The 23,914-nt window shown below is 39.5% G+C and overlaps 1 protein-coding gene across 1 annotated transcript in view; it reads right to left on the bottom strand.

Moving 5' to 3' along the window:
- Positions 1-22,995, bottom strand: part of CUBN (cubilin) — a 251,860-nt gene extending 228,865 nt beyond the window's left edge. The window contains exons 1-13 of the mRNA XM_045858052.1: positions 22,825-22,995; positions 22,307-22,436; positions 21,300-21,395; positions 20,697-20,735; positions 18,334-18,435; positions 17,560-17,663; positions 11,319-11,445; positions 10,211-10,373; positions 8,108-8,239; positions 7,127-7,222; positions 4,437-4,555; positions 3,812-3,998; positions 2,478-2,590 (exon numbers count right to left, since the gene is read on the bottom strand). Of these exons, the coding sequence (XP_045714008.1) occupies positions 2,478-2,590; positions 3,812-3,998; positions 4,437-4,555; positions 7,127-7,222; positions 8,108-8,239; positions 10,211-10,373; positions 11,319-11,445; positions 17,560-17,663; positions 18,334-18,435; positions 20,697-20,735; positions 21,300-21,395; positions 22,307-22,436; positions 22,825-22,937 (1,521 nt within the window). The 5' untranslated portion in view covers positions 22,938-22,995. The remainder of the gene's footprint in view (positions 1-2,477; positions 2,591-3,811; positions 3,999-4,436; positions 4,556-7,126; positions 7,223-8,107; positions 8,240-10,210; positions 10,374-11,318; positions 11,446-17,559; positions 17,664-18,333; positions 18,436-20,696; positions 20,736-21,299; positions 21,396-22,306; positions 22,437-22,824) is intronic.
- Positions 22,996-23,914: the final 919 nt, after the last annotated feature.

Below are 23,914 nucleotides of genomic sequence, written 5' to 3'. Positions count from 1 at the left end.
ATGGATACACCAAGAACGGCAAATATTTTATGTGTAAAATTTCACAAATTTGGACATACATGAACACCTGTGAAACCATCACAACAATCAATGTGATAGATATGTCCAACACTCTGAGTTTCCTTCTCTCTCTCTCTCTTTCCATTTCTGTCTCTTAGTTTTTTACAGTAAGAACATAATCTATCCTCTTAACAAATTTTAAAGTGCAAAATACTGTATTATTAACTATAGACACTATGTTGTACAGCAGATCTCTAAGAAATGATTCATTCTAGCATAACTGAAATTTTAAATTCTAATGGGTTAATGAAATAGATTTACCTAAATTTCTTTTTTTAAGATTTTATTTATTTTTTTAGAGAGAGGGGAAGGGAAGGAGAAAGAGAAGGAGAGAAACATCAATGTGTGGTTTCTTCTTATGCTCCCCCAATGGGGAACCAGGCCTGCAACCCAGGTATCTGCCCTGACTGGGAATTGAACCAGGGACCCTTTAGTTCACAAACCAGCACTCAATCCACTGAACCATACCAGCCAGGGTCCTAGATTTCTATAAACTGTTAAGTCCATTAAACAAATGCTTCCAAGTCTGTGAAATACATTGGACATTTGAACAATCTACCTTGCATTACATTTAACTGATTAATATTACCATTCACAAGAATTTATTTCTTGATCACCTGAATAACATATAGCCCACACCAGATCTCCATCATTGACCCCAGAGATACTGATTCCTTGGGGATCTCTGAACCTTTCAACCAGGTACTGATGCTCAGCACAGGTTGATAACCTCAAGTATAGACTGAGTAGGCTGGTGTAGGCATGTGTAAAGTCTGCTGTCTTCAGTGTTGCATACCATAAGAGATGAGTAATGAGAGCAGAGAATGGGCAAAGGTAACATGAAGAGTTCTGAGCATATCAGTAGGAGAGAATAAATACGAAAGTGTGTTTATAAGTTAAAATGTTAGATTACACAGAAAAATACAGTACTATAGTTAATTATATAGAAAAGATTTTGTACTGACTTCATTTAGACCAGTCAAACAACCAAAAGAAGGCTGTTCAATTTAATTTCTATTATGATATAAAACCACAACAGCATTCAACTAGTGATAAAGGGTGAATAGTCAGAATAATTTTGAAGTTCATGATAGGGTATTTTTAATATCTGTTACCTAACATTACATCATGTTTGCCCTTGAAGCATTTTTAATAAAAATAAGATAAAGGTTCATGAATTGAACTATCCTGGTTTCTACATAATTTTCATGATAATATGTAAATTGTGTTTGGGGATAAAAAGATATAGAATCACAATAATCAAGAAAGACAGCATAAATTTTCTTTAAAAATTGATAAAAATATCAAAAATTTTCACAAAATTTTTTTGAAGGAAAGGTGTTTTCAATGTCAGGAAGTAGAATTCATGAAAACTAAATGGAAGGAAGGAAATTCACATAACATAATCACTGGGAAATTGATTTTGGAGCTTATTCTATTGTGGGTTACCAGACTCCAAAGAGTCCTCCCTCCTCAACAGAAGGAAAATGTTTCCTGACCTTGTACAATGACCTCTGCAATATTGCTGGGAAAAGTTAACAGGATTTCAAGAGAAAATCTTATCTGTTCAGAAGTACAACTTTATTACAATGAGCCTAAGAGCTAGCTGAAAAATAAATATTTGGGGAAGTTGAATAATAAATATTAGGGATAAAAGCAGTAAAAACCTCAGGCTGAGATCTTAATTTGAAGATTGTTCATGCAGTGGTTCAGGTTCAGAATCACTGACGTAGAATGGCCCAAGTTCAAGTGCCCATGTGCCACTTACAAACCACTTGCCTCTGGATGAAGTTCTCCACTGTCCTTGGTCCACTTCCTTATATGTAAAATGATGATATATAGATAATTCTTATCTTTGAGGGTTGTTAGAGTTAAAAATACAATGATATAATCTGTGGAACAATTAGCATAAGACTTTGGCACATGCAATGGCCCAGAGAAGACAGTGATAAGAAAATCTTCTTAATAGCAGTTCCCATTTTGCACAATAACAAACATCACTGGATGATCATCTTCAAACACTGTCTCAGTAAGAACAAGTCTGTGCAAATCACTGGCCTGCAGCTGAGGCACCCAATGTAGATAATCATCCACACTGGACAAAGCAGGAAACTCGGAAACAAACTACTGAAATCTGACTAGTCCAATTACCAGCTATGGAGTGGTTTTAAAAAAATCAGTACATTTCTTTTAATTTCCATTCTCATGTACAAAATGAGGATACTGTTCCTTATTTCAAAGAGTTACCATATGATTAGAGAAAGGCACTTAAATTGCCTAGCCCAAAGCCTAACATTTAGTAAATCCTCAATAAATGAAGGATAGATTATCACTATATGTATTTTGTATAATACATGTATATTACGGATACGTATATATAAATGAAACCTACACTGGACAGGAGATACTACATTTACCTTTCTCTCTTCAGTTCGAACTACCCAGAAGCAGTTAACATCATGAACATAACCAACATCAGGGCTCTTGTAGCTGAAGCTTCCATTCACCCCTGAGAGGGAGCCTCCACAAACTGCAAAGGAAAAGAAGATGAACCGTGCTTTCCAGCCTGCATAGAGGAAGTGGCTGGGCAACTCTAACCCTGCTGATGAAATATCTAGAGAAGTCTGAGCAATCAACGTTAGATACGAAGCCCTGCCATTCTTTCTTCTCCCCCATCCCCTTTTTCCTTGGACATCCACCCAAATCCTGCTTCTTGTTAAAAGTCCCGTTCATGTCTCCTCATCTCTGCTGTGAACTCCTGGCCTCTTCATGTTCTTTCTCTCTACCTCTGTGATACTTGACTCCACACCATTTTGTTCTTATCTTTAGTTCTTGTCTCTTCTCTGCCATTTTGTATTAGTCTTGTCTCCTTAACTGGAACATTAGCAGCTACTATGTGGAGACAGTACTTTATGCTTTCTTCTTTCTCCACAGGGTCTACCACAGTCCAAAACACATAGTGAAGTCTCAGTAAATGTGCTGACTCAGAATCAGGAATAGTAAGTGAGGAGTGCAGAAGTTAAAGGAGGTGTTATGGCAGAGACTGAAGGTGACACACTCCTGAGGGACAGATGTTTTTAGAGAGGTTTGGAGGGAGAAATATTTGAACAAAGGAACAAGGCAGAGACATTCATGGCAGCACATGGGGTCATGGAGTAAGGAAAGATGTCTGGGTTAAAATAAAGTATGTTTAAGGGGGGACTGGATTGGGAGTAAAAAGGAGAAAACTGTATTTGAACAATGATTAAAATAAAAAAATAAAAAAAATTTTTTAAAAATAAATAAAGTATGTTTAAAGAACTAATGAAAAATAAGGTAAGGGGGATAGATGAGGCCTGGTTATAGAAGATGACTGAAAACAGTCCCAATCTTTATTTAACAGAAAAGGGAGCACTGTGTATTCTAAAGCAGTGAGTAACATGATTAAGTAGAATATTCTAAGGAAATTAAATGGCTACTCTAGAGAAAACTCAAATGTAGAAAACTACAATACCTTAGCATATTTTGTTTTCAGAATGGACATAATGAAAACAGCAATTTTTACCTTTGAGGTAAAGGTACCTCTGGTTTAAATTGAGATATACGTTGATCTCGTGAATTCTATAGAATTTTTGCAAGGAAACACTTAGTTCTAAGCATTTGAGCAACTAGACAAGAAAGTAGGTTCAGCAGAGAAACCTGCAGTACAGCACATTAAATGTTGATGATTTTAAGCTGCGAGCATCTGTGGTGAAAGAAATGCTGAGCATACCTTGCTGGGGAATCTGACAAAGAACTCCAGTCCAGAAATGTGTGCATTCGCAACTGAAAGCATTAATGCCATCTACGCATGTTCCCCCATTCAAACAGGGATTGCTCAGACACTCATTGATGTTTTCTGTGCAATTGATACCAGCCCAACCTGAGTCACACTTACAAAGATAACCGGATACTGTTTCCTAAGGAAAGAAAAAGCATAATGCCATAAAACAACTGGGTAGACAGTAAATTCCAATCCACCCAAATAGTAAAGGAAAGTGATGCTACATGATATATGCAGCAGATGCAGAGCCACAAGCAGCTTCCAGTAGTCGAACTTGTATTAACTTGTTTAACTGGTTATCGCTAAATATTGAGGTATAAGTTGGATCTATTTGGAGCAAACTGTAGGCTGTGTTTTACTACTTTGTAAATCACTGAGAGAAAAAATTAACTCAACAGTTTTTCCTGGGCACTAAAGTTATTACCTGCCTTTCATCTGAAAGTTATTGACAGTTCCTTATCTTAAGTTTAATCATTACCTTAAAATTAATAAATCATAGAAAATGTATTGCATAAATGCATGCCTAAAATTATTCTCAAGTACTGTATCTCCTCAGAAAGAATAAAGGACTCACGATGCATTGTCCATTTAAACAGGGATGACTCAGGCAAATATTACTGAGTTGCACACATCCATTTGGGCCAAAACCATTTCCAGTATATCCCGGGAGACAAGTACAGAGAGGTAAGGAACCTGTTCAGAAACAAAAGTGAAAGTGTAAATACAAGTGTTGGGAACCGCCCTGACTGGTATCAGAAGCTGAAACCCCCACCTAGGCTAAGGCTAAGGGAACACCCTTGGAACTGTAAGCCAGCAAGGAGACAAAAGCTTACCTCCCTGGCAGGAATGCTGCTTCTGCTGCTTTATTCATGACTGAACCCCAAAAAGCTTGGTCGGTTAGCCAAAGACGGGTAAGATTCCCCAAGGGGGGAACGACCTAAGACAGGCACGATCACTTTGGGAGGCCCCCCAAAAGAAGGACTTGGGGGGCTGCAGCAAAAGGGGGTGATGAACCCTCGCTCCTCGGCTTTGACATAGCCTGAGTTCTCAGCATCTGGGAGAAAACCTCCTTGTCTCCCAGTTCCCTTAGTTCCCTTGCTCCACCTAAGCCTGAAACAATGACAGGGTGGTGCAGCTCGGTACTGAGAAGTGCGGATTCCCCGGGGTGATCAGGCCTAAGAAAGAACATGTAAATTACTGTGAAACCTCCTTTGTTTAGAATGCTTTCAGTTGAATGAGAAGGGTCTTAGGAGGAAGTTAGTTTGTTCCTCAGTTTTACAGCTCTTTGACCCCCAACTCAATAGACCGGCAGAGTTCTTTGTTTTCTATAGTTCCTTACTTCCCCCTAATGAGTACTGTACTTTACCTGAATTATTATGCAAAATGAGCCTAATAAAAGCAGGTATGGACGGTAAATCAGCGAGCTCCCCACTAGGGGGGGTGGCCATTTCGTCCCTACTTCCCCACAGAAACTAGTCTGTCTCTGTGCATGTGTGTTTTTTCTCGCGTGTTTATCGTCGAGCCATCCACAGCGTTCCGTGGTCACTGCTGGCCGGTGACCCACGCAACATACAAGGTCTCCTTGATTCAAACCCTGTAACAAAACTCAGGGTCTCTTGTCTAGACAAGAAACTGTCAAAGTCTCTAGTGGCAGGCAAGACAAGGTATAAGGAGAATATATTAGAATCTTTATTTTTCTATTTTTATCTTAAAAATAAGAAAGGCATGCCTTCGACACTTTACATACGAATTGACACTGACCCATATGCCATGGTCCTTAGTTGTGCACACATGTGAGGCACATCAAGGAAAAGGAGAGTCTCTCCTCACAGAGGGGTTGACAGCAGAAAAGAGGATTAGTATGATGATCACATCTGTTGCAAACACTATGCACATATTAACTAACTTAATCCTTTCAAGCAGGTATTTTATTATCGCCACTTACAGATGCAGACAAAGCTAGAATATGCTGGAGCTGAGGGAAAAATGAAAATCCCAGTAGTCTTTTTCCAAAATTTATGCTCTTACCTACTATAGTATGCTGTTAATCATGTAATAAATATTTAAATAATCACATGTGTGTGCATGTATATATATTCCTTTATGTATATGCATATATGTATATAAAACATGTTAGTAAAAATAAAAGTGGTATTGTGAAATAGAAAAATATGTGATACATTCATTATTCAATAAATGGAGTTGGGACCAGCCACCCATTTGGACAAAAATAACAAGCTATATCTCTATTTGATGATACACATAAAAATAAACCCTAAAAAAATAAAAGACCTTAATGTACAAAATAAAATAATAAAGAAAAATATAAAAGAACATGTATTAATACTTGAATATTTTTAAAGGGTTTGTTTGGTAGGGTAGGCCTAATTAAAGGGAAGAAAATAGTTACCTTTTGATGGCATAAAATGTTTAACTTCAAAACAGAAAATACCACCACAAAATGAAAAAGTAAAAAGCAACATGCCAGGAAAAACACATGTGAAATATAAAACATCATTTCATGATGAAGCTTTACAAAGAAAGCAGATAAGCAAAGACATGAACAAATAGAAAAAAAAATGGCCAGTAATCAAAATATTAATTTTGATTTAGTCAAAATTCTGCCTATAAAATTGACTAAAATAAAAAATAACAATAGTACTCATTATTGTTAAGGGTGGAATAAATGTATATTTTCATACACTGTTGTGAGTATATAAACTGATAGATTTCTGAGAGAAAGTTTAGTGATACACATTTTAAAAATTATAAGAGTTGAAGTTTCTTTTACACAGCATCGCAGGCACTGTTGTTTATCTCCCTAAACTCCATATTTTCCTCCCTTATTCTTTATTTTAGTTGGGGGTATGGGCACCTGAAATAAAGACTATATATGCCAGACTCCCTTGCAGCTAGGGTTAGCCACCAGGCTCAGTCCTGGCCAATGACAGAAATAAAAGTATCCTTAAAGGAAGTGGACATGTCTACCTTCTTTTTCTTCTTCCTGCTTGCTGAAATACAATTATGAATTTTAACTTACTAATTATCTTAGAAAGTAATTGTTAAATTAGAACAGTTCATAAACGAGCACAGTCTGTTGCATTTTTAAAAATCCCAATGTGTAGTTTCATAACATGGATTAATTTTTTATTTGAAGATCAAAATGAGAATTTTGAGGATAGAGGAATTTGGTTTTAAAAGGTTGATTTGTTTTCTAAGGTCATATTAAAATACCCCAAAGCAAAGGGAGAGCGGAACCATTACCTAGAACTGAGGAGCACGACGCTTGCGGGTGGCAGCCGCCGTTGTTGACCGAGCAGAGGTCTATGAGCGTGCACACTCTTCCGTCACCCTGGTACCCTGACCACGGCGAGAGCAGGGCATGGCAAACAGCATTAAGGTTATTCAAGAGGAAGAATCCCAATCTCAATCCGAGAATCAAATACCATAAACCAGACCCACCAAAGACCCTCTACCATCCAACAGAAAATGTAAATTTAAAGTGTCATACACAAAATTCCATAATTAAGAAAAAGGACAACAAGAATTAGGAACCTGAGTTCAGAAACAATGTTGTTGGTTGTTTCTAATTACAAAAAATAAAAAATAAAAATAAAAGGATGCATGAAACTACTTGTCGATTTAGAAAGTGCTGACAGTAAAAAAGTCACACTTTTTCATTACAGTGACTTGATGATCTTAGAGCTAAATTACTGTAGAAGTCCAAAGTACTGTTGTTTTGTGTTAGTGAAACATACAGTATTTCAGTTAATCCCTTTGAACTTCCTGGAGAGTAACTCAATTTAGATTAGAGAATAGCAGTAAAGACTTATTTCCAGAAGAGAAAGAAAACTAACATGTATTATATGCCTACTATGGTACCTGTTATTTAGTAAACTTTGTATGTAAAACACCTCATGTATACATTATATTAATAAATTATTTGTGGGGCAATGGAGCTGTAGGCCTGTCAGTCATAGAGAAAATGTTTCAAATTCTGCATTATCTTGGTAGGCTATTTCACAGTTTTTAACTCTTTGTTGTTTTCCTTGTATATTCACTATTTTTTTCTTTCTTTCTTATAATACAGCTATACTAATGTGTCCAGAATCCATAAGTTAAGTAAAACTTTCCTAAGTATTCAGTTTCTCTCCTTAGACAGAAGTCACATTTAAAATAGAAGAAAAGATTCTGTTTTCAAAAGTATGGTTTGCCTGTAATGAACTAGGAAATTTAGCATAGTACCTGGTGGACAGGCCTGGCAATGGTAAGATCCAAGTGTATTCACACACTGAACAGGTGGAGCCACCGAACAACCACCATTATTGATCTCACATTCATTGACATCTTGGCAGACATATCCATTTCCTTGCCAGCCTAGAAAAATAAAAGGATGTGAAAAGTTAGCTCTATGGATGAGTCAACAAAGAAGAAAAGCAAATAGTCAAAAACATATTTTAAAAACTGGCTTAATTAAATAAAAGGAACTATAGATTAAAATGAGATATACTCTACTTATCAGAGTGGCAAAAAAAATTTTAATTTTTTATTGTTCAGTTACAATTGTCCCTGTTTTTCCCCTGTTACTCTCCCTTGCCCTACCCACCTCCCCTGTCCCACAGTCAGTCCCCCACCCCCGCATTGTCCTTGTCCAGGCACCCTTTGACTTGACCCTTTTAAATTTTTAAAATCATATTCTGGCAAAGAGGTGGGCAGATGGGATACTTTTATATTCTGTTAGTCAGAAGTTAAATTAGTAAAGCTTATATGAAAAGAGATCTAGCAGTATTCAATGAGTTTCTTAAAATACATACCTTTTGACTACCAATTCTACTTCATAAAACTTATTGTACAGTGATAAAACTGCAGTATATAGAAATATAGGCAAGCAGTTGTCCACTGCAGCATTGTTTCATGGGGAAAAAACTCCAGTTGTCAATACAGGCACAACTGATTATGAGTTATCTATAATGAGTTATACCCCTGAATGCACAAACTGTGTTTAATAACATGCACACACATATAGAAACAATGAATGAAAATACAAAATTTTAGGATAATATGCAGATTGTGATTGAGCCCAATTTGGGGAAAGATTTTTTTTTAACTTACATGCATGTCTGTATTTTTGTATGAGTGAAGGGGGGAGAACAAATTGCTAATACTGGTCTCCTTAGAAAGAGACTGGAGGTGACAACAGGGAAGATCCTATCACTTCAAACATTTCTGTTTTACTCAATTGTCACCAGTCTTATTACTCATAATTCAAATGATCAAAACTATAAGAATGCTGCAAACATTTCACATGAATGCACTAAACCAAAAGCCACTAAATAAAGCAACGAGGGTGGGGGGTCCTTGGTGAATCAGAGCTGCAGGGTCTGAAGCTTCGAGGCGCAGATCCTGAGTCAGGCGGACCTGAGGGGAATGCTGGCTGCTTATAAGCTATGAGATCTTGGGAAGTCAGTTACCTTCTCTAAGCCTCAAGTTCTTATATTTTACAATGGGGATAATACTAATTGCTACCATTTCTTGTTTTTGTTGTAGTTGCAAGAATTAAAAATTGCTTACCACAGTGCCTTAATGACATTTCCATAAAAGAATAGCTGCTATTATTATATTCTTTCTGTGCTCCACTTTCTAAGAACACCCAAGGAGTGCAGACAAGCCTTGTATAAAGTCTCTGAGTTTCGGTTAATTGTTACCAGTGCACCCAGCTCAGAGTGGGTAGATGATAAATATGCATTAAATGGGTGAAAGTGATCCCATATAGTAAGGGATGAAACTTGGACTCCAACCCAGGCAGTCTCTGAGTCCAGAGTCCATGTTTTTCAGGACTCTGCATTTGACCTCTCCTGCAGACTTGGTCCCTGTGTATCTGTGATGGAGCTGGACATCCCTATTTACAGCAAGGCCGTGGGATCTTCTAATGGCACCCAGATGAGAACTACTGAACTGTACTGGAGACATTAAGAGGCAAATAATTTGCCCAGGTTGACAGATATCTGGCTAACATGAAGGGTGGACAAGAGCACATGTCTTTTGATCTCAAGTCTAGCCGGCTGATGGCAACACAAAACGTCTGACCTCACAAACTACGGCTAACCCTGCCCACAGTGCCTGACTCTGGCACAGCCCAGACAAACCTCCCGTTTCTGTTGTTGGGTTGTTAAAGCCGAAGATGGTCTGGAGTGGCAGTTAGTGAAAGAGGACATGAGACTGGATTGGAACGCCTCCTAAGAACGGTCTTATCCTTTGGCAGTGGAAGGGAATTGGTCCCAGCACCTTGCCTGGCTGGCGGGCAGAATGGCACGGTGTCTCTAGTTGGGCGTGGACGTGTTCATGTACCTGTGGGGCAGGCCCCGCAGTAGAAGGAGCCCGGAGTGTTGAAACACTGCACGAGTGCTGAGCAAGGCGCCGGCCAGAGGCTGCACTCGTCCCTGTCCAGCGTGCAGGCCGAGCTGTTCTGCGGGGACATCCAGCCAGCGTCGCAGATGCAGCTGTACTTGGGCTGGCAGGGTGACAAAATGAGATTAAAGACAATCAGGGAAATGAGCAAGAAAACCTTTGAAAACCTCACCAAGCCCCGGAGTGTTTACCCCCTCACGTTCATTTCCATAAAGCCGATTGAGTGGCTTCTCCCTTCCTCCCATGTGATTAAGCATTTAGACCAGACTGCGCAAAAAGAGAAACATCCTTATTTCAGAGTAAGGGAAACCTATCATTTGCCTCAAAGATGCCAGGGAAAGAGCAGCAACAATCACAGACTGTAAGTCAATATAATTAAAGTCAATCAACTCAGCCTGCTGTGTTTTTAGAGGGAAAAACACCCATGTAGGCACAGACTTTGGAAAATCAATTCTGTTTGTTTCCTTTTTACAAGTCCCTCCTTCCCCTACACCCGCCATCCTTGGAAGGGAACCATTTTCCATCCTGTAAGTAGGGAAAAAAAAGAACTGAAAACAAAGAGCTGAAGGTCTCATGCAAGGCCAAGCCACAAGCCTGGGCGACCTTGAGGCTCAGGAGTCAAGGTTGTGAGGACCCAGCGCACGGAGCACTCAGGGAAATGGGTTCACAGAGTCTGCAGCAGCCACAGGGGCCAGAAAAAAATCCAGACTCCTTAAAAGTGCACGCTGCAAACAAGAGTGGCCCTTTTGTGTTCCCATGTCTTGTCACTGCTAAAACCCGCAGGGCCAAGAGACAGTCCTGTCTCACAGAGAGACTCGTGAAAGCATCATAAAAAATGTTAGTAAATTTATATAATGATGTCCTAACTTCTGGGTTCAGCTTTCTGCTTATTTATGGACAAGTCTCACCCCCTTCCTCGCCAGTGCCCTGCTTAAGGGCAGGAAGAGACTTCCTCTGTGCAGCCTCACAGGACCGTGCCTGTATAGTCAACCAGGATGACAAACGACCCTGACTCCCTCCATGAAGTCACAGCCCAGAAAGAACCCACCTCTCCAGGGTTCACGCGGACAAGATCCTCGCAGATGCCATGGACACAGAGGGCCTTGGAGCCGCCCTCGCAGTCATTGTATTTGGAGGCACACTGGGGGCCATGTGTCTCAGGTGAGCAGAGGCACCTGGTGGTTACACAAGGGCACAAGGTCAGGGCTCGTGTCAGAGTGAGAACCTTTCCTTAGCATCAGTAAAAAAAAAAATTCCAGTTGCCGGTCAATGATGTTCACAGGGAATCATAAATCAGCAAACCAGATATACAGGCTGAAGTCTTGAAAGAAAATTGCTCTGCTTCAAGCACTGCATTTAGGAAATGCGTCATCTTCTCAAATCCGGTGTGAGAGGGACACGACTTACTATCTGGGTGAGACTGCCCATAAATCTCTCTGGTATCATGTCATCAACCTTTCAAAGGTCAGACATCTATAAACTGATAGTTTGTCACAGATGGCCAAGGGAGAGATCAATGAGTCCATTCATCATTTGTCCAGCTGGACCTGCTGGTACTCACAGGTGACCGTGACTGAACTAATACATTCCTGAATGTTCTTTAGGACTGTATAACCCAACAAGCAATGTAATATCCACATTTATGATAATTATTATTATATTACAAAGGGCAACACTTCTTCTACCCATGAGATGTATTTAACATACTAACATTTCTTCCAGAATCACATTTTAACTCACAAAATGTAATTATTACCTAATACCTAAGCTAGTGGTGGGTGCTTTGTTACAAGGAGATTTCAGTTAACAGTAACCAAATAGGCAAAATTGTTTTTTCTTTAAGCTTTGTATAATTCTTAAAATTGTTGAATGAGCTTTATACCTGTACCACACCTTCAAAGGGAATGTGGAGGGTATGAGGATGGCACTTGGGAGAGCTGGAGTCCCTGAGCCCAATCTTAGTTACACATAAGTCAGCATGGTGGATGGGGAGGAGAGCCGGCCCAGGGCCAGTGCCTGCCTGACTTAAACAGCGTTGACCGCATGGAGGAAAACTGACTACTGGGGCTAAGGCGCCAGTGACAAGGAATGGAAAGGACCTGATGAACATGCACCATGAATTCATTTCTGAGGGCTCTGGAAAAGAGGCCACTCTGCAAGTAAAGATGCTCTTTTAGCAACACGCATTGAGGCACAAGGAGTTCAGCTGATGTCCATGGGTGACACAAATTTGTGACAGACAGTGTGGAAGTTGAGAGTTTGGCTGTTTGAGAGGCATCGAGAGCCACACCCTGGGCACAGAACTTGGTGTACCCATGGAGAATCCCAGAAACAATTGCTGGGGTGCGCCTCGGAGGGGGCTCTATGGGGCGGTATGGGAAGAAGATACCAGTGAATGTGGCCAGAGGTGGAGAGTAAGAACAGGGTGGGTACCATTCAGGCACTCACATGAAGCATTGCCAGACCTCTCGAATAAACTTACAGGATGCCCAGTTAAATTTTAATTCCAGATAAATGAATACTTTTTGGTACGCATATATCCCATGCAATTTGCAACACCAATATGTGATTGTGTAAAAGTTGTTCCAGTAAGAAATCATATTTCTGAGCATTCCAAGGTTGCCTTTCTCAATAAGATAAGGTCATAGTTTAATAGCAATAGATGATTAAACGGAAAACGATTCAATTATTCATTCCCTACCAAAAGTTATTTATCTTTCTTTTCTCTCTCTTTCCACACTGTCCCTCTCATATTCTCGTCCCTTTCCTCTCTTTCTCCCATCCTTAGAAAGACTATTCTTTCAGAGACTTTAATCAGATTCTTAAAGATTATAGAACTTCAGACAATCGTATATACATATTTAAGTATTTAACCCAGGTGGCTCCCTTGCTGAAAGTAATTTTATCACCACCTCCACCTGCCAAAAAGCTTTTAAATCTTTAGTAAATGATTACAGCTTTCTGAGTCTATCAGGTGTGAGAGATCTGAGTATTCTGGCCTAATGGGACATGGCTGCCCAGGTTTGAGTCCTGACCAAACCTGTTAACTGTTCATCTCAGATAATGCAATCACTCCCTCAGCTTCTGCTTCTTATAAATTAATATTGCTAATCTATAAACACTATTTTCATCTTGGTATGTAAAGGCATTTTTCTGTAGCAAGTGCTTAGGAAATTGTGTTTATCTTATCCCTGAGTGCTTTACTACTAGAAAATGACTTAAGATTTGAGGGGAGATTCTGGTTCCTGGACTTGCAGTTAAATCCTCTCACTTTATCTCTCTCTTCCTTCTCCCTTGCTATTATCACTATATTCTTTTCTAAACAGCTACAAAGTATACTTTTTTCATTTAAGGTTAGAACATTTGATAGGAAGAAAGGTTGAGAGGAAGAAGCCGCATTATTAGCTTCCTTGCAACGACCTCAAAGACAAGACAAAGTTAAAGACTGTCCCTTTTTATGTATTTTTTCACACAACAGTGTTGGTATAAAAAAATACTCTCAAAGTATCTGGATATGGCTTTTAAAGAAAAAGAGTAATACATGTCACTTTTGTAATGTCTTCTACTGCTGATTTGGCTCTAGTAGAACAAAGTAGGGTTTTTGGTCTTCAAAACACTGCAAGTGCACTTGGCAATAGAGAGAGGTCAAATATACTTTCATAGTCATAATTTAACTTGCTTTAGAGTCCATGGTTCAATATTAATATAACTGACTAACTGAAAGAGGTAATAAGTTTAATGCCTAACTACCACCTGAGCTAAAAACAGACCATCTTTATGGTGTAAGCTCTCCATGTTTTAAAATCCACCAGTGATAAATAAGTATAAATCCACTAGAGACAAATAAAATAAAACATGCTAGTCAGTCATCCTTGTGCTCCTGGAAAAAAAAACTCAACTTTTTTTTCTAGAAAGACTTCTCAATCTGAGCCCAAAGAATATATAATATATACCAGCCATGTGTGGCAAATGTGGACTCCATGGGCTGTCTGAATCCAAAGTGAGCAGGGAGCAGTAACAATCAGTTTTTCAGAACAAGGAGGCAATAACAGCACTGTGAAGTGGCTCAATATTATTATCTGTTAGCCGAGGAGTTGAGGGCAAGACCCGGAGTCACAAAGCCTCCTAGGCAGAAACAGGCAATGGTACTCCTTGCTCACTTGCATTACTCTAAAAAATAATTTTAACCAGAAATGTTCCTATGATATAGGGTTTTCAGTTAATTAGCATTTGCATAGAGCTTTATCTTTCAAAGTAGGAATTATAATCCTCTTACATAAAGACTCCTTTGTCTCCCCAAGTCAACGCCTTGGCCTCCCAGAGTGAGAGACTAAAGGAGGCACCGAACCCAGAGCAAACTCTGCCCACTGTGACCTTGTTGTTGAAGCCCCAGATTATTCAGTAGCCTCTCAAATTTAACGTTAGCAAATGCCTGAAGTTTCTGAAGGGGTTACTAGCCTCAGAGAAGCTACTGATTAACAAGGATTTAATCTCACATAATTAATAGAACTCAAAGAAGCATCTAAGTGATTGCTGTTTCATTGTCAGACAGAAAGCAAGGATTTCTCATACACATTTTTCTTTGTACTTGTATTCCTTCACGTCTCTATCATGTGCCTGAATTACAGTGTTTATGTTGCAGAAAATCAAGTGGGCTTCGTGAGGCTTCATAAACTATCCCAGATCAAGAAGAAGAAGCTATCAAGGGCAGAGATTAAAAACCGGAAGCATTTCCAGAGTCAGCAGGAGTACTTGGGCTTTCCTCTACAGGTGGGTGCAAGAGAGAGCTCAGCATCGCTCTTGAAAGTTGAAACTGCTGTTTGCTGTTTAGGCAGCCCTCAACAGAAAAACATCTCTAACATCCTCCCTTTTTCATTTGCATCTGACAATGAATTCTCACCCTGGCATGCAGCCAACTGCTGTGTTCAAGCTTTTATTTTCTTTTTGCAGGGGCAAGGGTGGGGGTTGGCGCATGGAAGTAATGTGCTGCGGGGAGAGGGGGATCAATTTTGCCCTGTTTCTATGGATCTCTTCCCACTTGCACATCTTTGATATTCCATTGGCTTGGGAGACCCCAGGAGACAGTGATGGTAAAGGAAGACCAAAGTGAGAGCTAATATCCACGACATTCCTAGATATCATGAAGGCAATAAAATATTAGTGCTAGGAGTTGGGGCATTTGCCACTAATGTCTACAAACAGCACTTCTCCTTGATAAATGCCCATAAACATAAATCAGGAGATAGTGCTTTCCAGAGAGTGAAAGATTAGACCCACATTCTGGATCTTGTCCAAGCTTTAATGTTTATAAAAGCAGAGGGGTGGGAAGGACAGGGAGTGTCATTTAAATGAGAAACAAAATCCTGACAGCAAAAAGCTCTTTAATAATATAATACTTAATTTAAGTTAAAGGTGGTTAATTTGGGTTTCACACAATGATTAACACGTAGATATATCTATCAGAAGTTTCAATGAGTTAAGCTTATAACTTACAAGGGGAAAATTTCAGATCAGATAAAAAGAATAAAAGAATTAATTAAATGAAAAAGAGAAGGTTTGTGACTGTTTTCTGGAAAAAAATAGTTTGTTTACAGATAACCAGGAAAGAAAAACAAAATTACTGTACTATTTTTTGCTGGAAAGAATGAAAGGAATATTGTTTTGAGGGAATTGAAGGATATGATAGCAGAGATACTAGTAAGAGAGCAAATAATCACTCTGTACACCAGTGAGATTACACCTGAGAGTATTGAAAGACTGTTCATTCCACAACAAAATCAATATCTTTATCTCTTAATAATCACAGACTATAAGAGACCAATCAATATATGAGAAAGATAATGTTGAGAGATTTTTTAGAAAGTGATTTTAAGAAACCATACAGAAGTAAGTTTGATGTTGATGTGCCATAAATTTCTGGACTTGATTATTTAAAAAGAGAATGTGTCAGCCCCCATTCCTAGCATTGGGTTGGAACATGGAGGAAGTCTGCTGGAGAGGCCAGTGCCTGAGCTGGGCAGGAGGATGCTGTGCACAAGCCGTTAGACTAAGTCAGTACGCAGAGAAGGCAGGAGCTACGTGATGAGTGTGGTCAGGGGCCTTGTGACTAATCAAAGAAAGGCAGTGAGCGTTAACTATCTGAAAAAACCTCAGTTCAATCTCTGCCCTTGTTTGGCATACACAGAGATACTGAATGCGGGTATTCTTACTCAATCTACTGCCTGAGTACAGCAGTGGTTCACTGCTATGGTGGGGTAGCCCTTGTTGATGTAAGAATGTCCAAACATGTGGGGAATTTTTTATAATAATTTATTTGAGTCAAACCTGAATATTCCTGGAAGCAAGTCTCAACAGACTGAAGAAAAATGCTCACCAGAATAACAGTTTGCAGTTTCTTTTGTGCATTTGTGAGTAAGCAGAGAATGCAAGGACAATTACATGAAAGTGGGAGAAAGAAAAGCAAGAACTAGATTGCAGGATAGTTACGATTATGTACTGTTTCAAGGGTGGTCAAGCTTTAGTGGGGATCTGAAAGGGAGCGTGTCAAAGGTGTGCTAACCTAGATGCACAGAAATAATGGACAGAGCTTGCTTAAGGCAAAGATAAGCCTTTTCCTAAAGATGTTACCTGCCTGACTACCCACCATGACCTGCCTGCCCAGTTAGGAATTTCAGGTCAGACCACCCTGAGAGGTACCCTCCCGATAACCCCATTTTCATCCGCACCCTCTTCTATTTAAAATTCTTGAAACTCAGCCTCATCTCCCACTGTGCTGTCCTTCCTCTCTGCCAGCCACAGCGGTCTTCCAGTTCCTTGAGGCCTCCAGAGAAAGGGTTCCTTTGTGGGCTGGGGGTTGAGGATGCACGGCTTTTCTTCCTCTACGTAAATCATTCTGTGTACTTTAAATCAGAGCCACATATTTCCCCAGGGAGCTCCTCATGTTGTTGCTAATACAGATAGTTAATCTCAAATGCTCTTAGCTACAAGATGTCTTAGTCCTTCAAAAGCACACACTAATATATATATATATATATTTTTAAATATGCAAAAAGTGATAGCTTTTAGCCAAAGCTTTAAGAGACTTTAAATGTCTCTGCTCAACCCTCCAGGAGCTTTTGACCTCAGCCATGAGGACACTCCTCAGGCTGCTGTTGCTCCTCAGGCCCCAGCAGAAGAAGGAGACATGTAGACCAAACCTAAACTGGAGCAGAGCTCCTGTGCCCCATCTACAGACCCAGGAGTGTGAAAAATAAATGCTTGTTGTTTAAAAAAGAAAAAAAAACAGTTACCTGTAACTCCCTACTGTGTTTATGCACGTGGCTCCGTTCTGGCAGCTGAAGGGTGTTCCTGAGTAAACCTCACATTCATTAACATCCACTGAGCACAGGGGGCCCTGCGTTCATATAAGGAACAGAATGAGTGCCACAGGTCACAGAGGCATATGGGGCCCACGTTCAAGTGTGGTGTTTAAGGATCTACACACAGACAGTAAAGAAGTCCTCGGTTGTGCTAAATATAATAATACTAATACAAATATTAATCTCTGGTTATCCTTCCTCTGGAACTCAGATTTTGCCTAATAGAGCCAAAGAGCTCTTTATAAAAAAGCACCAGTCACACAAGAAGAATCCTATACAATCTAATTCTCATTTCACTATGGTGCTATGCCTGGGAATACTCTCTTAACAATTTTATTTTAATGTGCATATCAGGAACGTTTTCATCATTAATAGAAAAGAGCAAGAAAATGCACTTGGCTATGTCAGATCTGTTGAGTACATTTGATACTAGGTAATTTAAATTAATGTTAGCCAAAATATCATGTTCTCCATGTGGTTATCCTCTCAACTGAATACCTCCTTCAGATACCTTGGCATTTAATGGGTTCCATATTCTTGCTTGCCATTGTTTGGATTTTGACATACACAGTGTAATTCATTCTGACTCAGAAGACCACAGAATCCTAGAAACTTTGGATGGAAAATTAAACATGTCTGAATGATTCTAAGAAAACCACAGGTGCTGACTCATCATCATTTTTAACCAAAGACCAAGCGACTCACCTTCCACTGTGGAGGGCAGATACAAAAAAAGGAATCATGAAGGTTGAGGCAGGTTCCACCATTCTGGCAGGGATTGCTGCTGCAAACCCTCTTGTCGACTGTCTGAAACAAAGACAGGGCGGTCAGCGAGGCCATCGCACCTGCACAGGCAGCCGTGAACGGCGCATCTCAATACAGGCGTCTGTGCAAAACGCATTTTCCTGCAGCCGCTCAGGGCCCTCCTGCAGGTATTCAACCAGCTACTTCAATTCTTCAGATGGAGCCTCTTGTGAAGAAGAAAGTGTTTCATAGAGGTCCTACTCATAGTCCTTCACTGTTTACATTCATTTAACCATGGACAGGATGAAGCATGAGGCGAGAGGATTCTCATTCTATTCTTTGGAAAAGCATTGTTCACCAGAGAAACATGTGTTGGTAGACAAGTGTGAAGTTTTCATGTGAGGGAATAATAATGGACATTCCTATTGTGTTAAGAAAATAAAACGGAAATTCCGGCTCTTTTGTCGTTATTGTTATCTTTGGTACCTCCAGATAAGCATTTGAAATATGATCATCTTTTGCTGTTACCCCTCCAACGAGGGTTAAGATGACTGAACTCTTTTCATCCAAGTCCTTTTGTTTGAAATGTGACCAGCTTAGATACACCCTCCACTCTCAGGCTCACGTGACTACTTTCCGACAGAGTCACAGAAAGACCTTCTTTGTCCACACCTGGGGAACAGGTCAGCCACCCATTCCAAACTTGTAAGATTTCTGATGGCTTGGGGGGCAAAGAAACTATTTTTAGAGAGGACAAGTGATTAGGCAAGGATAGGTAGTCTATTAATTTTACCTAATTATAGTCTAATTCTATGTTTTAAAAATTAAAATAGGAGCAAATTATTTACTGCATTTTTAAAAAATATTCAGCAACTCACAAAGAAAATCAAGTCTGTTCCTTTCATTTTACAGAGGAAACTGGGAGCCAGAGGATGGCCACCTGCGTGTTTCAGCACCATTCATTGCAAAGCCCATTTCTCTCCACCTTTGGCATAAGTCAGGTGACCAAACATGTGAGGGTCTCTTTCTGAACTACGTTTCTTCCATTATTCTATTCGTCTCTTTGTGCCAGTACCACAATTGGTCCTATTCATCGAAAGACATTACTAAGAAAGCTAACCACAATCTCATTAAAAGTTTTTCTGGTGTACAAAAGCAGTTCTGTCTGGGGAATAGAAACACAAAAGCCTATGGGGGCCCAATGGGAAACGCAATCGGTAAGCGGTCAGGAGGGAGACAATAGGCAACAGTGGAGAGGGTAGTGCGAGAGAGCACTGGCCTTGTCCCCAGGGGAAAAGGCACTGACATTCAAACATCATTAAAAATTCTTCCTGGAGGATGGCCAGAGGGACAGTCTGAGCTAATTTTGATCATGGCCTCTAGTCCTTGACATTTGGCAGGAAGAACAAAGCACTCTAGGAGAGACTAAAAATTCTAGTGCCATGTGTAGCTCCACAGGTGTGATTGCTTGCTCATTTTCATTCACTCAATTACTCCCTTAAAAGGTCAAGGCTAAGTGTGCAGTTTACTATCAAAGTCGGCAAAAGGAATATATGAATTGTTTGCCAAATTTAGAACACCAAAGTAGAAGACAACATTTCAAGTATAATCAAAACAGATCGAGAACATTAGGGCAGAAATTATTAACCTGGACTCTCCAGACTTTTATTTAAATTTTTAAATATGGGACATTCCGTGTGTTTCTTTTGGTAGAAGGTTACAGCTTCCATGAAACTCTTAAAAATGCCAACTACTTACAAAAGGGGTAAAAAGCCTAAAATTACAAGGACTAGTTTATAAGCATGCAGTAAAGTAATGGAAGGCATACTCTAGAAGTTGCTCAAACTTAATTAACAGCAAAAGCACTTTTAAGGACATTTAGAATATTTTGTGTTATACCGGAGTTCTGAATTTAGTGTTGAGAGGTACATGACCTTTCAAAACTTAGCCCTGCATCCCAGAATCGGCAGGTTAGGTGGTCACGAGCTGACCAGACACAGTGCACGAAAGCCTGCCATTCACACCATTAATGGGTGATGTATAAGAGGAAGAGCCCACGGACTGCTGAACTCAGAGTCAGAAGGCCTCACAGGCTCACATGCCTCACAGGCCCAGTGACCTTGGGCTGGTCACTCCATCTCTCTGAGACTCAGGGTCCTTGTCTGTATCCTGGGGAGCATGAACTATGATGAGAATTAAATTTCAGGAAGAATCAAGGTCCTCAGTGTTAATCATTCATCCATCTTAAGATAATACTAGATCCATCAATGATTCTAGTGTATTTTAAACAAAAGATGTTAGATATGTAGTAGTTATGGACTTACCTGCTGTAAGCTTTGAAATTTTCTCTGAAGATCCACGAACTAGAAATTGGGAGGAAAGAGCATCTGTTAACTGGCTCAAAAGCATTTTATATAAAATGTTGTCCCCTTGATGTGCTTTCCTAAAATCCTCTTTTGGGGACTGATTTTATCTGTTTCTTTTTTTATTGCCATACCCCCTCATTCCTCTCCCCTCCAAGCTTCCCTTAGTTCCTACTCTCTTTCATCACATAGATTCTTTAAAAGCATTTTTTAAAAAGAACTACAACCCACTAATAAGTTTATTCATTGCTTTTCTGCACACAGGAACTGTGGGAATTCTTATAAATGGCAGAGATGCACCCACTTCTCCAATACAAAGGTTCTTATCAGAACATGAGCAAGGCTGCTTATGCAACAAGTCCTGGCCACAGCATTTCCAATATTCTGCTCATCACCATATCCACATCCTCTATTACAGCTGTGTCATATAACCAAAAAGTCCATAATTACAATGTTAAATTTCTACAGAGGACACAACGTTTGCACATACCTTGCAAAATGGTTACTTATGAAGTTGAACTAAGGAGAATCCATTTACTCTAATGGTACAGACGTAAGACTTACCTTAGAATTAAGCTGTTCGATTTGACTAGAAATATTTGAAGGCAGACCAGTTGCACTCCTTTTTAAATCTGTAATATCATCTTTGTTTTTCTGTATCTAATTTTAAAAAGAAGATGGAAACGAAAAAGAAAGAGGAGGAGGAAGAGAATGCTGGTGAAAATTTTATGTATTTGTTATAGGAGTAAAACTCTGAAATGAGTAGTACTTTATTTTAAACACTAAGATATTGCCCATTATTATAAAAACCAAAGCAATGCCATGTATAATAAGCATCAGGCTAAAATAGCCATGGCATAATTCCATTTACCTTTTCCAGCAACAATTCATGAAGGTATTTTCCACTTGCATATTTTCCCCATAATAACAGTTTAGAGTGCTTGTTAAAAGCCTGGCTTGGAATGAGACTGTTGAGGTTTTGGATCTTGGCTCAGCCATTTTTTCTGTGCCTGTGGGCAAGTGATGGAATTGCTACAGGGTTCCTTTACATCCCCTATGAATGGGGTCATAATCAAGCCAACCTCATGGAGCAACTGTGAGGGTTATACGAGATAATGCACATAAGTCCTGAGCACAGTGGATAGCCCACAGGAAGCCTAAAACAATGCCAGCTTCTACACTGTGACGGATACACCAGCATGATGTAGCAAATAGTGAACACAGAAATCTCTCCATAAGGCAAGAAAGTAATGGGCTAATTCTGTTGTGTGGTAGAAGTGAACTGGTCACTTCTACTCCTTTCTCTGGTCCCTCTCCTTCCTTGCTCCCTTGTGGAGGAGTCCCGGTACTACCCCTCTGCACCGTCTCTGGACAAGAGTACACAAGCCTGGGCATTACTAGCATTACTCTCTTTACCCGTCATTAACCCGAGGGCGTTATTTTTTACATGGACTTGTGTTCCTTCCAATGATGTTCTCTGTGCTAAAGATTCCAAGTTAATATAGACTTGCTCAATTATGTCACCATGTATGGATATACAAAATTACTTCAATCTATCTCCAGTGTATTACCTGATGTAAACATTCACCAAGATCTTCATCATTTAATTTAATTTTCCCCAGGGATCCAGTTTTAAATTCAATGTTTTGAGCAGACCCAGTAAGAAACACTAAATTTCCTCTCTCTGTAGACATTCGAGGCCTATATAATTCAAACCAGAGAATGCATCAGTAATTAGCACATACAACTTTCAAATCCAAAGAATAAAGTTTCTCACTGAATAACTATAAATTGCATATACCTCCACTTTGTAGTCAACTCAACCAAATTTTCCCTGTTCATCTGTCATTTCTTTCTCTGCAAATTTCCTAAAGATTTGTCCTAGTAATTGCATACTTGTCTTATTCGCAAAATGATAAAGAAATTGTTTGTAGATAAGAAGATAATCCCATACATCAACCCAAATGTTCTTCCCTACTTGTTTTTAATATCATTATTTTCCTCAAGATAAATTACACCTTTGCTTTGTGAAAATTGATGAGGAAGTACCCTAGTCTAGCAGCAGAAATAATCATGTGTGTCTACTTACTGTTGGAGATTAGTGTTCCTTTTTTGTCTCTGCAACTCAAGTCCTCTATCTTCACCATTTGATTCTGCAAATGTCAATAAAATAACCACGCTCCAAAGAAAAGGTGAGGACATGGTCCTCACCAACCCTCACAGGTTGTCTGGTAAGAGAGAGGCCTCTCCAACCAACTGAGAGTGGGAGTTCAGAGAAAGTAAACCAGGCACATGTACTTTGACCTGTGGAATGTCCTGCAATTTTCCAGTCCTTTCTTCTTTGCCCTAGAAGGCTGTTAATTTTTTCTTCCTGAGGGATGTAAATGATCTTAGATCTTCCTTACTCTTCAACTTTTAAGTGATGTACAACTTAATGAGTATCTGTTTGACCTTTGAAATGGTAACAAACTGCTTTGTAAACACCCACTAAAACACTCTTTGCTTAAGATGTAACACACCTTTCAACAAATGGTGCTGGGAAAAGTTTTGCCTCAGGCAAAAGAATCAAGTTCTTACACTACACCATGCATAAAAAATAACTCAAAATGAATCAAATGCCTAAGTATAAGAGCTAAAACTGTAACTCTTAGAAGAAAACAGGGAGAAAGTTTCACGACCTGGGATTTGGCAATGACTTCTTAGATATGACACCAGAAGCACCAGTGACAATGAAAAGATGCACTGGACTCTTTTGAAGTGAAAAACTTGTGTCACCATCAACAGATTGTACAGGCAACTCACAGAATGTGGGAAGATATTTGCAAATCACATATATGATAAGAAGTTAATATTCAGAATATAGAGAGAACTCCTATAACTGAACAACAAAAACAACAAGAACAAATAATCCAATTAAGAAATTGAAAAAGAGCCCTGGCTGGCATAGCTCAGCGGATTGAGCGCTGGCTGTGAACCAAAGTGCCGCAGGTTTGATTCCCAGTCAGGGCACATGCCTGTGTTGCAGGCCATGACCCCCAGCAACCGCACATTGATGTTTCTCTCTCTCTCTTTCTCCCTCCCTTCCCTCTCTAAAAATAAATAAATAAAATCTAAAAAAGAAATCTCTCATTTAAAAAAAAGAAATTTAAAAAGGAAAGACATTTATCCAAGGAAGATAT

Source organism: Phyllostomus hastatus, unplaced genomic scaffold (genome assembly GCF_019186645.2).
Source record: "Phyllostomus hastatus isolate PE091 unplaced genomic scaffold, TTU_PhHast_1.1 phas_scaffold_1674, whole genome shotgun sequence".
NCBI classification, from domain to species: domain Eukaryota; kingdom Metazoa; phylum Chordata; class Mammalia; order Chiroptera; family Phyllostomidae; genus Phyllostomus; species Phyllostomus hastatus.
The sequence above is the reverse complement of the archived record's forward strand: the minus strand, read 5'-3'. Positions and strand labels throughout refer to the sequence as shown.